Genomic DNA, 12,082 nt, shown 5'->3' on the forward strand with positions numbered 1-12,082 from the left:
GAGATGTCGTGTATTGCCTCTTAGACAAACATGCGGGCTGTTTGTCTCAATGTGCCAGAAAAAGATTCAGGTAAAGAGGCCAAGGCAAGGGTGGGCAGCCTCTTTTTCCCCTTTTGTTTCGGGTATTGGAAAACGAATGGGTCGCGGGCTTATGCCGGGTTGGAGTAAGGTCGGTATCCGTAGGGGACGACGCGCAATACCTTGAGCAGTGGAACGAAAGCGAACTAAAGACTCCGTAAAGTGGCTGAGATTAGAATTACTGTGGGATGTGTTTTCCAGGCGTGCCGAACGCGCAGTTTCCGTGAGGTAAGGTACTCAGACGTGCTAACTTTTGAGAGGATTCGAGCCACGGGAACCTCCAACTGGAAGTCAAATTGGATGGGCTAGGGGGGAGCAACGACTTGAAGGGTACGTCCACGTGTTTTTTTCTGAGCCTGAGTCTGACAGGGTGCTTCTTTTCACGAAGGGGGGCCCGCGGGTTCGAAAGGGATGATGAAGAAAGTCCTGTTGTCGGTTGTTGGCGAATTTGATGGTTGATTTGGTTAATCCATCAGGGGAACAGTAAGCCAAACATCAAATCCCCCCAATTGCGCCCCTCAGCCCCCCCCCAATGACGATCCGCTAGAGTGCCGCGACTGCCATTTCCTGTGGGGACCGAACAGGCCATGCGAATTGGAGAATGTCAGTGCCCATGAGGTGGTCACTCAAGGACTGTGCTCACCTCGCGCAGTGTTAGTGCTCACTGAGGTGGCTGTCAGCCAGATTGAGGCACATTGGCTCACCGCCCAACACACCACGACAGTGACCGTTTCAGCGGTCGAGAGCTCTGACCTCTGACCAGCCCTGCCGCCCCTCCCAAAGGCATCACACTGGACCTTCCAGTGCCTCCTATGGCAAACTGACGACATTGGGAGGCCTTTGAAGGATGGAGGGGTGCCCTGGCTTCGATATTATCGTCATTGGGCTTTCATACACGATATCTTGGTGGTTTTGGACGTGTTGTCGCATCGCCTCAGATAAGCCATCCTCCAGGAGGGAACATCACCGAGTTCCTGTCCTACCAACAGACACTAAGACCTTCAAGCGTGACCCCCCATTATCCCGTAGGTAGCAAATCAAGGGGTCACATTCGAGATGCCGGTAATTTCAAAGACCGCCAGTTCATGAGACGATTCAGAAACACATTCACTCGACGATCCTCCCGTACGGTGTACCTCGCTGTAGCAAGAATTCCCCATTAAATTGGTATCTCTGAGCTTTTGTTGTACCTTTTACATTCCAATCATTTTAATAAGCCCCCACCCGAAAACGCCCTTTTGGTATGCAATATCGAATCCCTACGAGCTTTCCGCCGCTTGCTCCGTCGACGCCTCGCCCTGGTTCGCGGCAGGCGTACTCGACGAGCCCGCCGCATCGCCAGCGGCCTGGCCCTTGTTCCGTCTTCTGCGCTTCTTCTTCGCCGGGCCTTCTCCCTCTCCCTCGCCTCCATCTGCGGCGGCCCGCGCTTCCTTTGCTTCCTTGTGCGCCGTGTCGCCGCCGCTCGTGGCCTTCTTCGCCTTCTTGACCGCCAAGGGGTTCGGTCCCTTGCGTCCCCTCTTCTTATCCTTCTTCTTCTGCTCTTGAGCAACTCCTCCTCCTCCTCCGGACTTGCCCTCCTTTTCGCTTTCATCGTCGTCGTCCTCATCATCCTCCTCGCGCTTCCTCTTCCTCTCGGGCCTGACGAGCCCGTCGCGGAACTTGCTCTTCTCCTCCTTGGTCCTGATCGCCACGCTCTCCGTCGCCATGGGCTCGAGGATCATGACCGATCGCTTAATGTAAATCTGCGGGACACCCGGGATCTCGCGAAGCATGCGGCGCACGTCGCCTGACTGGCTCGCGACGCAGTAGCGGTGCTTGTTGACGAGGTTGCTCTTGGGGTCGACGACGGCCTTCATGCATTCCATCGTGCTTAGGGGTTCCGGGTAGTCCTCGGGCAAGTGGCCGCAGCGTCTCCGCTCGAGCGTCTTTGCAAAGTCGATGATTTTGTTCATGTCGGGCTCGTTCTTGCGCAGGTACAGCTTGCGGATCTCGCATTGTGTGATCACTGTGTGCGTCAAATAGTCAGCCTTCGAAGCACTCATCCTCCTTCGTGATGTCTAATCGTCGGCGTGCTGTATACTCACTTGGCTTGACCTTGCCGTGCAGCGTGCGCTCCAGTCCGGCGAGCAGGTCGTATCTGAAGTTGTGGCAGTCGACCACCATTTCAGCGTCGACTAGACATTGGTACGGTTCGCGGAATCCCCATGTCAATTGGTACTGGTTCATCAGCTTGCGATACTGTTTGCTACGTTTTCCACGCATTGTGAAAGTATGGGTGGCGAGGGGAAAATGCCCTTGCCGTCGAACGGGAGGTGGTTTGATCTGATTAACGCAGCAAAGACGGTGGTGGAGGCAGATGTTTGCGTTGAAGTCGCGAAATTTCTTGCTGGAAAAATTGCGATAAGATAAGAGGTCTGGCCCATGAAGGCCGATCTAACCCCACCATGGTCCGGCCACGACCGTGTGCAACGTCACTTGAGGAAAGGTATCATGGATTTTCTTTTACAGAAACGAGCATCGCAAACGCTTCCATCCGAGAAATCGCCAGATATTGGTGATATGTGTTCAATTAGCGGCAAACTTTGCACTATCCATGGATTCCTGTGAATATCAAAAGCCAATCAAACGCCGAGTACCTCCCAAAAGATGGCCACTGTCATCCCGACTCGGGTAAGGCGTATGCCATAATGATTGCAGCCTGCCCCTGCGGGACCTTTTCCGTAAATTCTATTTCCCATGATTGCCCTATTTCGTGATATCGCCCTCCTCATCATCATGCATCCTGTTTCCTCACGAGCGCAGCTACGACGCTGATGTCATCGAGTTTGCCTGTTTCCTTTGTTAGCCTCAGTGAAATATCACGGCCTCGCGGAGCCGATAACTTACCTCCAACGCTTGGTAGCCCTTCCTCAATGGCATGCTCCATGAACGGGCTTTCCGCGAATGGATCCGTCGCAATCTTCTTCGCGGCCGCGACCAACTCCTCGGCAGCGAGCTTCATGCCCCCGTTTGCGCCCCCCGTCCGGTCGCCCTCGACTCTGTCGCCCCCGCACTCCCCATTCTCCCAGCGTTCTATGCTCTTCTGAATGCTGTCGACAATTTCGTGCTCCCACAGGTTGTCGATGACGCCGTCCGACATGGCGAGGACCACGTCCCCGACCTGTATCTCCACAATGTCCAATACGGCTTCCGTGTTGGGGGTGTCGGGGCTGTTGGTGCCCAGCTGGCGGGGGCAGTCGAACCAGTGCCACTGTTCCTTGGTTTTGTAGATGACCTTCTCGTGCCTGGGTCGGAGGATCATGACTTGGCAGTCGCCGAGATTGGTGACGTAGACCTGGGGCACCTTCTCGCTGCCTCCTTGCAGGGTCTTGTAGTGCAGCAGCGCTCCGCTCGCCGTCGTGGTGCCTTGCCAGTCGTTCGGGTCCGAAGTCGCTTTCAGGGTCTGCTCATACGCCGTCTGGAGATAGGCTACCGGGTCGGGCTTGTAGACGTCGCCCGCGGCGCGAGGGTTGGTGGACTCTTGCTGAATAGCTGTCGCCCAGTAATGTAGAATCAAGCGAGACCAGAGGCTATTACTCCGACATCAATATTGGGACGTCCGATCAACGGAAAGGGGGAGGGGGAATATAGAGCACCCACCCAGCATGGCCCCTCGGGCGTGTTGACCAAGCACCGACACCATCGTTCGCACAAATGAAGTTGTCGCTGGCAAACACCGCATCGTCTCCGTTTGTCTGTCCGAGGATGATCTGCCCGTCTACTCTCGCGCGCCGATCGCGGCTTCGGTGATGGGTACTGAGCGGATCGGAAAACGAGCCCGACGGAGGGGAGAGGAAGGGCGGCGGGAACGGTCGCGGCGCTCGCTTGGCGAAGAGGGAGACGCCGGTCTCGAAGCGGAACGGTTGTTGCGTCTGTGGTGGTGATTTCTGCTCGGAAGAATCTGCTTGCGACGGCGGCGGCGTTGTTGTTGATGTTGTCGTCGTCGCCGTCGACAGGCAAGCCGCCCTGCTAGGTCGGTATCGCTGCGGCCATGATGCTGGAGATGCGCCCTGAGGCACTCTCGGCGGCCGCGCTTTGAAGGGGGGAATCGCCAACAAGGGCCCAGGTAACCTCCTCATTCCCACGTGTGAGGCAGACAAGGCGCCTTTTGCGATGTTGGATCGCAACGAGACGAAATCGCTGGGCCTGTTGCCGTTATCTTTTGGCGCTGGAAGGGTGCCGCAGGAGTGCTGGGCATGGCCGGGGGGGTGGGCTTCGATGTGTTGGTTGGGGGCTCTCCGAACCGGGGGTTAAATTGGGGCGCTACACGTGCAGGCGCGTTTTGGTCCCAGGCCGGTGCATTGGGCACTGGGCTGCAGAGTCGTAGCTGGGAATTAGGAGCTCTAGGCGGCCGTAGAGGGCTGGCACGGCTGGGTAGGTAGGTGCAAAAACTCTGAACTTAGGTAAGCACAGTCAAAACACCCCCCCACCTCTCCTTTTTGTCACCAAGAAGCCCAACATTTAGGTCAACACTCTGTAAGTAGGAGCATTGGTTGAGCCACAACATGCTGTTTCTGTAAATGAAGTTCTCACAACTAGGAGCTCCCCTGTCCCACATTGACCGCATTTTGAATAGAAAATTCCTTCACTAGCATCACCCTTCACAACACCAGGAAAGCAAGCAGCACACAAACAAACTACAAACAGAACTGAAAATTTTCTGACAGAAAACTCTTAAAGGGAGTGTAGCGTGGCGGGCTCCTGATGGGGCTGATAAGTGGCAATCGATGCAACTGCAGAAATTGTTCTATGTAAAAGCCGAGCACGCCGGCATTGGCATGTCGTAAGAAAATCTTAGCCGTTCCGTAGCTTGATCATTAACAGGATACGGAGTAATAAACCCCTTCCCTATAACCTCATATCGCTCTCACTCGTCTCCGTCGGCATTTCCGATTAGAGAGGAACGCGATGCACGTCCAGTCCCCTGAACTTTGAAAGGCAAACTTCCGCCTCGGTGCGGTCCACCGATGCAAAAACCTGGAAACAGGCTCTGAGGCTCCTCTGTCATCAACAGATCGACATTCGGGATCGACAATAGCTTGGCCCGGTCGAGGTGGCCGTCGCTCAGCTGCAGCCTCTGCGGGTGTAACATAGCTAAAATAAACACCATGGCTGGTGGCCTGGAACAGGATGGAAGCATGGCATTGGAGCAATCTGCGTCACACTCGAAGCCTGCTGCGTCCATTGAGCATGCCGAAATCGAGTAGTCATGCGTTGCGTGAGGGGAACAGGATCTTTCGTAATATATACGAGAAAGTAAGCACGCAGGTTGTGCAGGTTCAAGAAGCTGTGATTCTATATAGAAGTTTACAGCCATTGCCAATCTTCTCTAACAGGGAATTAATAGAGAGGTATATAGAATTAATATAGAGGCATGCACCTTATAGCGGCATATATATCCGCTACTATAATTAGCTAAAATTTTAATTATTAGTGCACTTAAATTCTACTATATTTTTTTAAAGTACTTATCTATTTTTATAATACGAACATACCTTAAAGGAGCTTTATTACGAAGCTCTTATTAACGTGTTTTACGTCCCCTTCTTATTAAAGCCGCACTAGTCTAGAGGTACGCTAGTATATTAATTTCTTATTAATATTTTTAAAGTCGCCCTAGTTTAGATTTTTAAAATTTAAATAGGTCCTTTTTATTACGGCCCTACGAACTTCGTAACTAATACGCTATAGAATAGCTCCCTTAGTAATTTACGTACCGAACCTGCGTTACTAAGCTCTAGCTAATAGCTCAGAGAATCTAACCCGTCTTATAAAACGTAAACGCTCTAATAATAATATATTATTATTATCTCTTATTTTAGATAGTAGCTATTTTAGTATTAATTAGTTTTATAAAGTTAGCGATCCCTATATATATAGTAACTTAATAAACGACCTATTACCCGAGTTATTATAAGAAATATAACTATTATTTTACTATCTATATTAATATATTAGAATAGAACTAACCCTCTATTTTAATTATAAATTCCTTAATAGAACCGATACTTTTTAGTTTTTTAGTATTCCCTAATTCTTATTAATACGCAGTCCTTCCCTTTTTAATAAAAAGTTTAAATAGCTTATATTTTATTTTACGCACCGTTTTTTAAAGGGGATATAGATTACTTAGTATACTACCCTCTCCCGAATATTACTAGAGCCTAGTCCCTCTCCTTTTTTTAATAAATCTTAATAACCTACCTAGCTTATTATAAAATAGTTTAATAATATTCTTTAGCTTATTATACGAGTTATTAAGACTAATAAAAGGTTAATAACTAGCCTTATTTAATAATATAAGTAAAGCCGTTTATAATAAAAAACGTAGGGTTTTTAAACGAACTTACTACCCTATTTACTTCTATAACAAAACCCTCTTTTAAGTCTATTATCTTTTTAAACCGTAGCTTTTTATTATACTTAAAATAATAAATCCTCCTCCCCTCTTTTAGATAAAACCCTAAATTTACCGATCCTTAGTAACCTAGAGCTAATAATAAATACTTTTTTTAATCGAGTTAATACTTTTACTAAAGTTAATAAGTTTAGTATTATAAAACGGTATAAATATATATCTCGAATAGGTCGGCTTATATAATACTTATTCTAATATAATCGATTTAATAAGCCCAGTCCTTTAAAAAGTATAAGTATTAAATAGTATAAGTCTTAGAAATACGGCTACTAATAATAAGTAATTATAAAAGCGTAAGAAGAGGGTAAGTAGCTATTACGTTATTACTTAGACCCTTAATATAGTTAATATAACTACGGCCCTAGCCTCGGAGTATTTATATACCCTTCTTATTATAAGCTTACTTAGCTAATTAAGGATACTATTAAAACTATAAGCTAATAAGTTAGAATTCGGGTACGTAATATACGTACTATTATCTAAAAATAATTCCTAGAGGCCTTATTTACTTAGTAAGATATTTATAATACTAGAGCCCGTATTAACTAAGAAAAATTAAATAGATATTTATTAATAACGGTATTAATTAAGCTATTTAATAAACGAGGGATCCTATATATCGTTAAGTAAGTAGTTAATAAGCCTAATTACTTAATTAGGCTTATTTAGACTTTTTCTTATTATTTTTAAATATAAAAGCGGTTCCTTAAAGTAATTAGCTTTAATAATATATATAATACTAATTGCTTTAAGCTCCCTCTTTTTTAAGTTACTAAGTAGACCTATTTTAGATCTATCTATAATATAATATTTAGTTTTATTAATAACGAGAAACTAAAAGGGTTTTAGTTCTTTTTAATAAGCATCCGTTAACTAATTAAATAATACTTAATCTACTAGCCTTCTATTATTATTACTAACTACGATAAGTAAATAAAGACTATATTTAATAAGTAGTTTCCTAAAGTTTAGTAATAACTCTATATTTACTATATTAACTCTAATATTATACTTAAGGCTAAATAGAAGTAGATTAAGGACCCTAGTTATAATAATAATAGTAATAGGTTTAACGATAATAATTATTAATTAATTATATAAGTAATAGCCGAGCTTAGTAATAAAGACCGTGCTTATATTAATATAATAATAAATTAAGCTATTCTATATACTTATTACGGGGTATTAATTATATAAAAGCTTATTATCTTTACTAAAACGGAGCATACTTTTAAAAAAGCCTAGACTAAGTTCTATAAAAAGTTTAATAATTAATACTTAATTTTCTAGTACTTTTACGTAATATACCTATTTTTAAGAATATAATAGGCCCGTTATTCTATTTAAAAATATTAAAACTTTAGTATTCGTATTACTTCTAGTACTAAGTTAAGTAATAATAATATTAAGGGCTATTTTTTAAATAGTCTTAGTTATTTATATTAGCTTATTAACGTTATATAAGATATAATTAGTAATTAAGAGCTATGTTTTTATTAAGCTTATATAGAAGACGAGGTACTTATAAGCCGGGAGTATATAAGTACTTGCTTTAAGTACCTAAGTAAACTTCGAATAATACTTTTTTTAAAGTATTTTACCTTAATTAGGACGTAAGGCCGGCTTATAAAAAAGGTAATACTATCTAGTATAAGGCTATTTTTAGCCCCCCTCGGATCTTATAGTCTAAACTATACTATTTTAATTAAGCTAAATATCTTATATTACTATAAAATCTATTTTAAAATATTAAATTTAGCTATTTTTAATAAGTAAGAAGTATACCCTCAGTAGCGTTTTTAAAAAATATCTTTTTTAAATCTATACTACCGGATCCTTAACCCTAAGATTACTACGTCTTTTTATAATAAGCTAAAGAATAAAATATAGCCTATTTTATTATAATTAATATTATTTAAAAAAGGCCGGTTAACTAGTTAAGCTTATACTACTTATAGTAGCTAAAGTATTAGTAATAAGAAACGAGGCCGCCTATTTAAGAATAAAAATAAGTTAACGCTAGCTAGGCTTATAAAAAAAATAAGTTAGCTAAGTTAAAGCTAAATATTAAGCTTATCCTAGTAATAAATAAGGAACTAGTTTAGCGTTCTTAATAAGGGGAGGATAACGGGGAATTATATAAGTAAATAGTTAATATAGCTTAGTATTTAGAAGAAACGGAGCTAATAAAAAGTAGTTTATAGTAACGATAAATTATTATAACTATATTAGAAGAGGTAGTTAAGCAGACGTTACTATAATTTACTCTCTATATATTTTAAGTATATAATAAAAAAAAGCCTTATTTATTTAAGATTTATAAAAGCTTAAATTACTAGTTTATTTAAGATTTATAAATTTTAAATAAGTAATATAGCGGTTCTGAAAAAGTACGTAGGTTATAGTAGTATTCTTATTTTTAAAAATCTTAAACTAGAGCTTTAAGTTAGAGAGGATAGTAAGAATAGCTATATTAGTATAGTTACCCTTACTACTTTTATAGGGAGGTACTGTTTTTTTAGACTAATTATAGTAGCGGATGCGCATGCTGCTATAAGGTATATACCTCTATATTAATTCTATATACCTCTTTATTAATTCCCTTCTAATAATAACCTCCGAACCATACAAATGCCAAGGAACCAAACATACACGCATAAAACTAATAACAGTTCGGATTGCCTTCTTTTAACGAACCGTTTGGTCTTTTAAAAGTCTTTACTTTTCGCGCCACTGCCTCCCTACTTGTGTCTAAGACTGTAGAGAGTGAACCGCGACGCCCGAGACATTCAGCTAGAGCCATCAGGCCTGCAATTAACTATGGGCATCATTTACCATGTCTCGCCCTTGCGAGATATTTGCTCGGTACTCACGCATCCAAGAGTCCAGACCAGCCTCTCTCGTGAACCGCGTATCCCAACTCAGCACGGTCTGTGAATTTCGTAGATCGGTAGGGATAGGCTTGGAGCCCCGTTCACGGCTCACGGTTCACCGGACATGACGTAACGGGGCTGACGCAAAGTATTGACACCAACAGGTAAAGATGGTAAGGTGCGCTCACTCAGCAATCCGGAGGCCGGGACTATCGAGTTTAATGAGCATACGTTGTCAGTGAGGTGAGCACGCCTTGATTTGCTTCAATAATCTTTTCGTAGTGTTGTCACTGCCCACAGTCGATCAACGCGCGTCGAGGAAGGATCTGCCCGAGCCGCCAACGAACCCGTCCCGTAGGCCGGGAGTTGTCTCATTTGGCGCCAAGCTAACCGGAGAACTGGGCGCTTACGTCAGCGCAGTTCGTCCATCGCCAGCCTGTCGTATCTGTGCCGTCCACCATTTGTACGGCACGGGTAGAGCTCGGAGGAGCCAGACTCGATAGGTGGTGACTGAGCCCTGGACGTTGCATTGCTTTAGCTCATCGACACAGTAATAACCAAGTGTAGGCGGAGGCTGGGAATTTCGTATCCCGCCGTGTTTTTGCTTCGTCTCGAGCTTCGGTCTCCGACGTGATTGGATCAGAAAAGCCCTATTCAACAGGGCGGAGTTGTGAAGGGTAAGCGCTTTCGTGGAGAAGCCCAGAAAATACAAGATACCCTCAGATACCTAATTCGATTCGTTTTCGCAATTCCACAGCCAGTTGCTGTTTGCCAAGGGCCCAACATATGATACTCGCCTTCCGGTTGGCTTTGCCAATGTAAACGTCCTACCACTACTCCATACACCTAGGCTCATCTTTCACCACTCTGGACTTTTGTGCGGATTCCGAGTTCGCCTTGCCGCCTTTCAGCGGAGGGGTCGAGATTTGACTGCTCGGGGTGGGACAACAACCCTTGCCCCCGGCCGCATGGCAATGGATCCCAGAAGAGGGGGGCAGAATATTGACGCATGCGGGAACACAGGGGCCCTCGTATGGACCCTTCAGTTCGATTTCCTTCAATGTCCGCGTTTTCGGAATACCTGCGTGAACTTTGCTACGGCGGTCAGGAAGCGGGCAGCGCGCGGCGGAGGAGTCTCAGAAAGCGGTCGACATCGACCAACAAGTCAATGACTACGTACGTGGGCTGGATCTGTGGGAGAGAGAGAGAGATGGAGCCACTCGTCCGATGTAATTCGTGCCTAACTTTATGCTTTGAATTCGTACAGATGATGCACAGAGCAGTACAACATCCTTGCGTTCTGGTTTGGAGGAACCTATCAATGCATACCTACCAGCGATGACGGGGGGAGAGAACGCCCGGTCTGGCGGTTTCACATCGGACACAATTCTGACGGCAGATCTCACCGGAAGACAGTGTAAACGGCGGCAGCAAGCCCTCCCCTCCAACCAAACGAATGGCCGGCCGCCGCAGCTATGTCGCTGACTGTTCGTACGGATACGCTGTAAGTCTGTGTCCCGTACCCGTACGATTAGAGAGAAGAACAATCAAGAGAAACAGGGGGATCACGGCCGGCGTCAACGGCCCCTCTTCGAACCCTTGGGAGACCCCCTCTTCTACTCCGTACGGATACACACGTATGGATAATGGATGTCGATGCCCCAGCTCTTCGGAGTACTCGACCCGCCCTGGGAGGACCCAGTTGGTCTCCTTTGGCGCCAGCAACTCAATGAGGCAGGCGCATCAAAGTCGGCGAAATCATGCCATGCTGGACAAAATCTGCCCCGGAAATACTTGTTGGCGAGCGGGCTCGCTGCGTTCTCGCTCCGAGATTGAATAGGGTCACTTGGGGTCCCTGCGATCGTGGTCCACGGGTTAGTCGATTCCTTTGGGTTACTGACCCTCAGCTGGGGTTCCTGAACAACCACGGAAGAGGTGGCAGAAAAGCCCAGGAGCCAAGTCGGCACTGGAGTTCCTTGGATACTTTCTTACTTTACAATTGCCGCCGTGTTGTACGTCTCACAGACGGACGGTATTGGGTATGTCTTGCTAGTGGGACGCGAACCTCTGAGAAGTGAGGACAAGAGCGGTAAACTCAAGGTTACAGATGGCCATGAGGCCGTGTTGAAGTGTCTTGTAATCGGGATCAAGAACCAACCTTGAACCAAGATCTCCGGCAAAATGGCACTCTAATGCTTGAGGTCACCGATAGCCAGGGAGTTTAGCTATAGAGGAAGATACTAGGCATAAGTAGATATCTGTATCGACCTAAGCACTAGACGATACAGGGAAGGAGGAGCTTTGTCGGATAAGGTTCCTCAAGTACCTAACCACACGTGGTTCATCGGGCCGGGGAAAGACGCTGTAGCTTTGGAAGACTATTAGATTCCCTTCCGTAACTAAAAGATCATGGAGTTTAGAGAGAAGCCAACATTACTTGTAAGAACTGAAACACAGTTCCCGGCCGACACTGGAAGATCGAGTAGGACCTTGTGATGACGATAAGATGTTCCTTGTTAGAAAGTGATGTTCTAGTATGGACTTATGGCGAGTCGCGACTGGGTGGTCAGGACGGATCGCCAAGCCAGCAAGGGTAGGTACACTCTCCCTCCCGCGACACTGGCTGATTGCAGCTGTTTGGAACATGTCTCCCTACGGAGTACTTTGCCCACAT

At 45.4% G+C, this 12,082-nt stretch overlaps 4 protein-coding genes across 4 annotated transcripts; 1 reads left to right on the forward strand and 3 right to left on the reverse strand.

Annotated features, from left to right (window-relative positions):
• Nucleotides 1-1,337: 1,337 nt before the first annotated feature.
• On the reverse strand, nt 1,338-2,340 carry CTAM01_07782 (uncharacterized protein; the record flags this gene model as incomplete). Its single annotated transcript, XM_060523803.1, has 2 exons — nt 1,338-2,083; nt 2,163-2,340. 2 exons carry the CDS (start codon nt 2,338-2,340, stop codon nt 1,338-1,340), a joined length of 924 nt encoding a protein of 307 aa, XP_060381550.1.
• A 511-nt stretch (nt 2,341-2,851) lies between these two features.
• On the reverse strand, nt 2,852-4,196 carry CTAM01_07783 (uncharacterized protein; the record flags this gene model as incomplete). Its single annotated transcript, XM_060523804.1, has 3 exons — nt 2,852-2,907; nt 2,965-3,647; nt 3,718-4,196. 3 exons carry the CDS (start codon nt 4,194-4,196, stop codon nt 2,852-2,854), a joined length of 1,218 nt encoding a protein of 405 aa, XP_060381551.1.
• A 5,618-nt stretch (nt 4,197-9,814) lies between these two features.
• CTAM01_07784 (uncharacterized protein) lies at nt 9,815-10,117 on the reverse strand (the record flags this gene model as incomplete). Its single annotated transcript, XM_060523805.1, has 1 exon — nt 9,815-10,117. A coding segment is annotated over one exon (303 nt), but the record flags the coding sequence as incomplete, so codon positions are not given.
• Nucleotides 10,118-10,468: 351 nt separating this feature from the next.
• Nucleotides 10,469-11,244, forward strand: CTAM01_07785 (uncharacterized protein; the record flags this gene model as incomplete). Its single annotated transcript, XM_060523806.1, has 3 exons — nt 10,469-10,584; nt 10,825-10,912; nt 11,074-11,244. The coding sequence occupies 3 exons, from the start codon at nt 10,469-10,471 to the stop codon at nt 11,242-11,244; spliced, it is 375 nt and encodes a 124-aa protein (XP_060381553.1).
• Between the last annotated feature and the right edge of the window lie 838 nt (nt 11,245-12,082).

Source organism: Colletotrichum tamarilloi, assembly GCF_030869305.1.
Source record: "Colletotrichum tamarilloi strain Tom-12 chromosome Unknown Scaffold_25.1, whole genome shotgun sequence".
Taxonomy (NCBI): domain Eukaryota; kingdom Fungi; phylum Ascomycota; class Sordariomycetes; order Glomerellales; family Glomerellaceae; genus Colletotrichum; species Colletotrichum tamarilloi.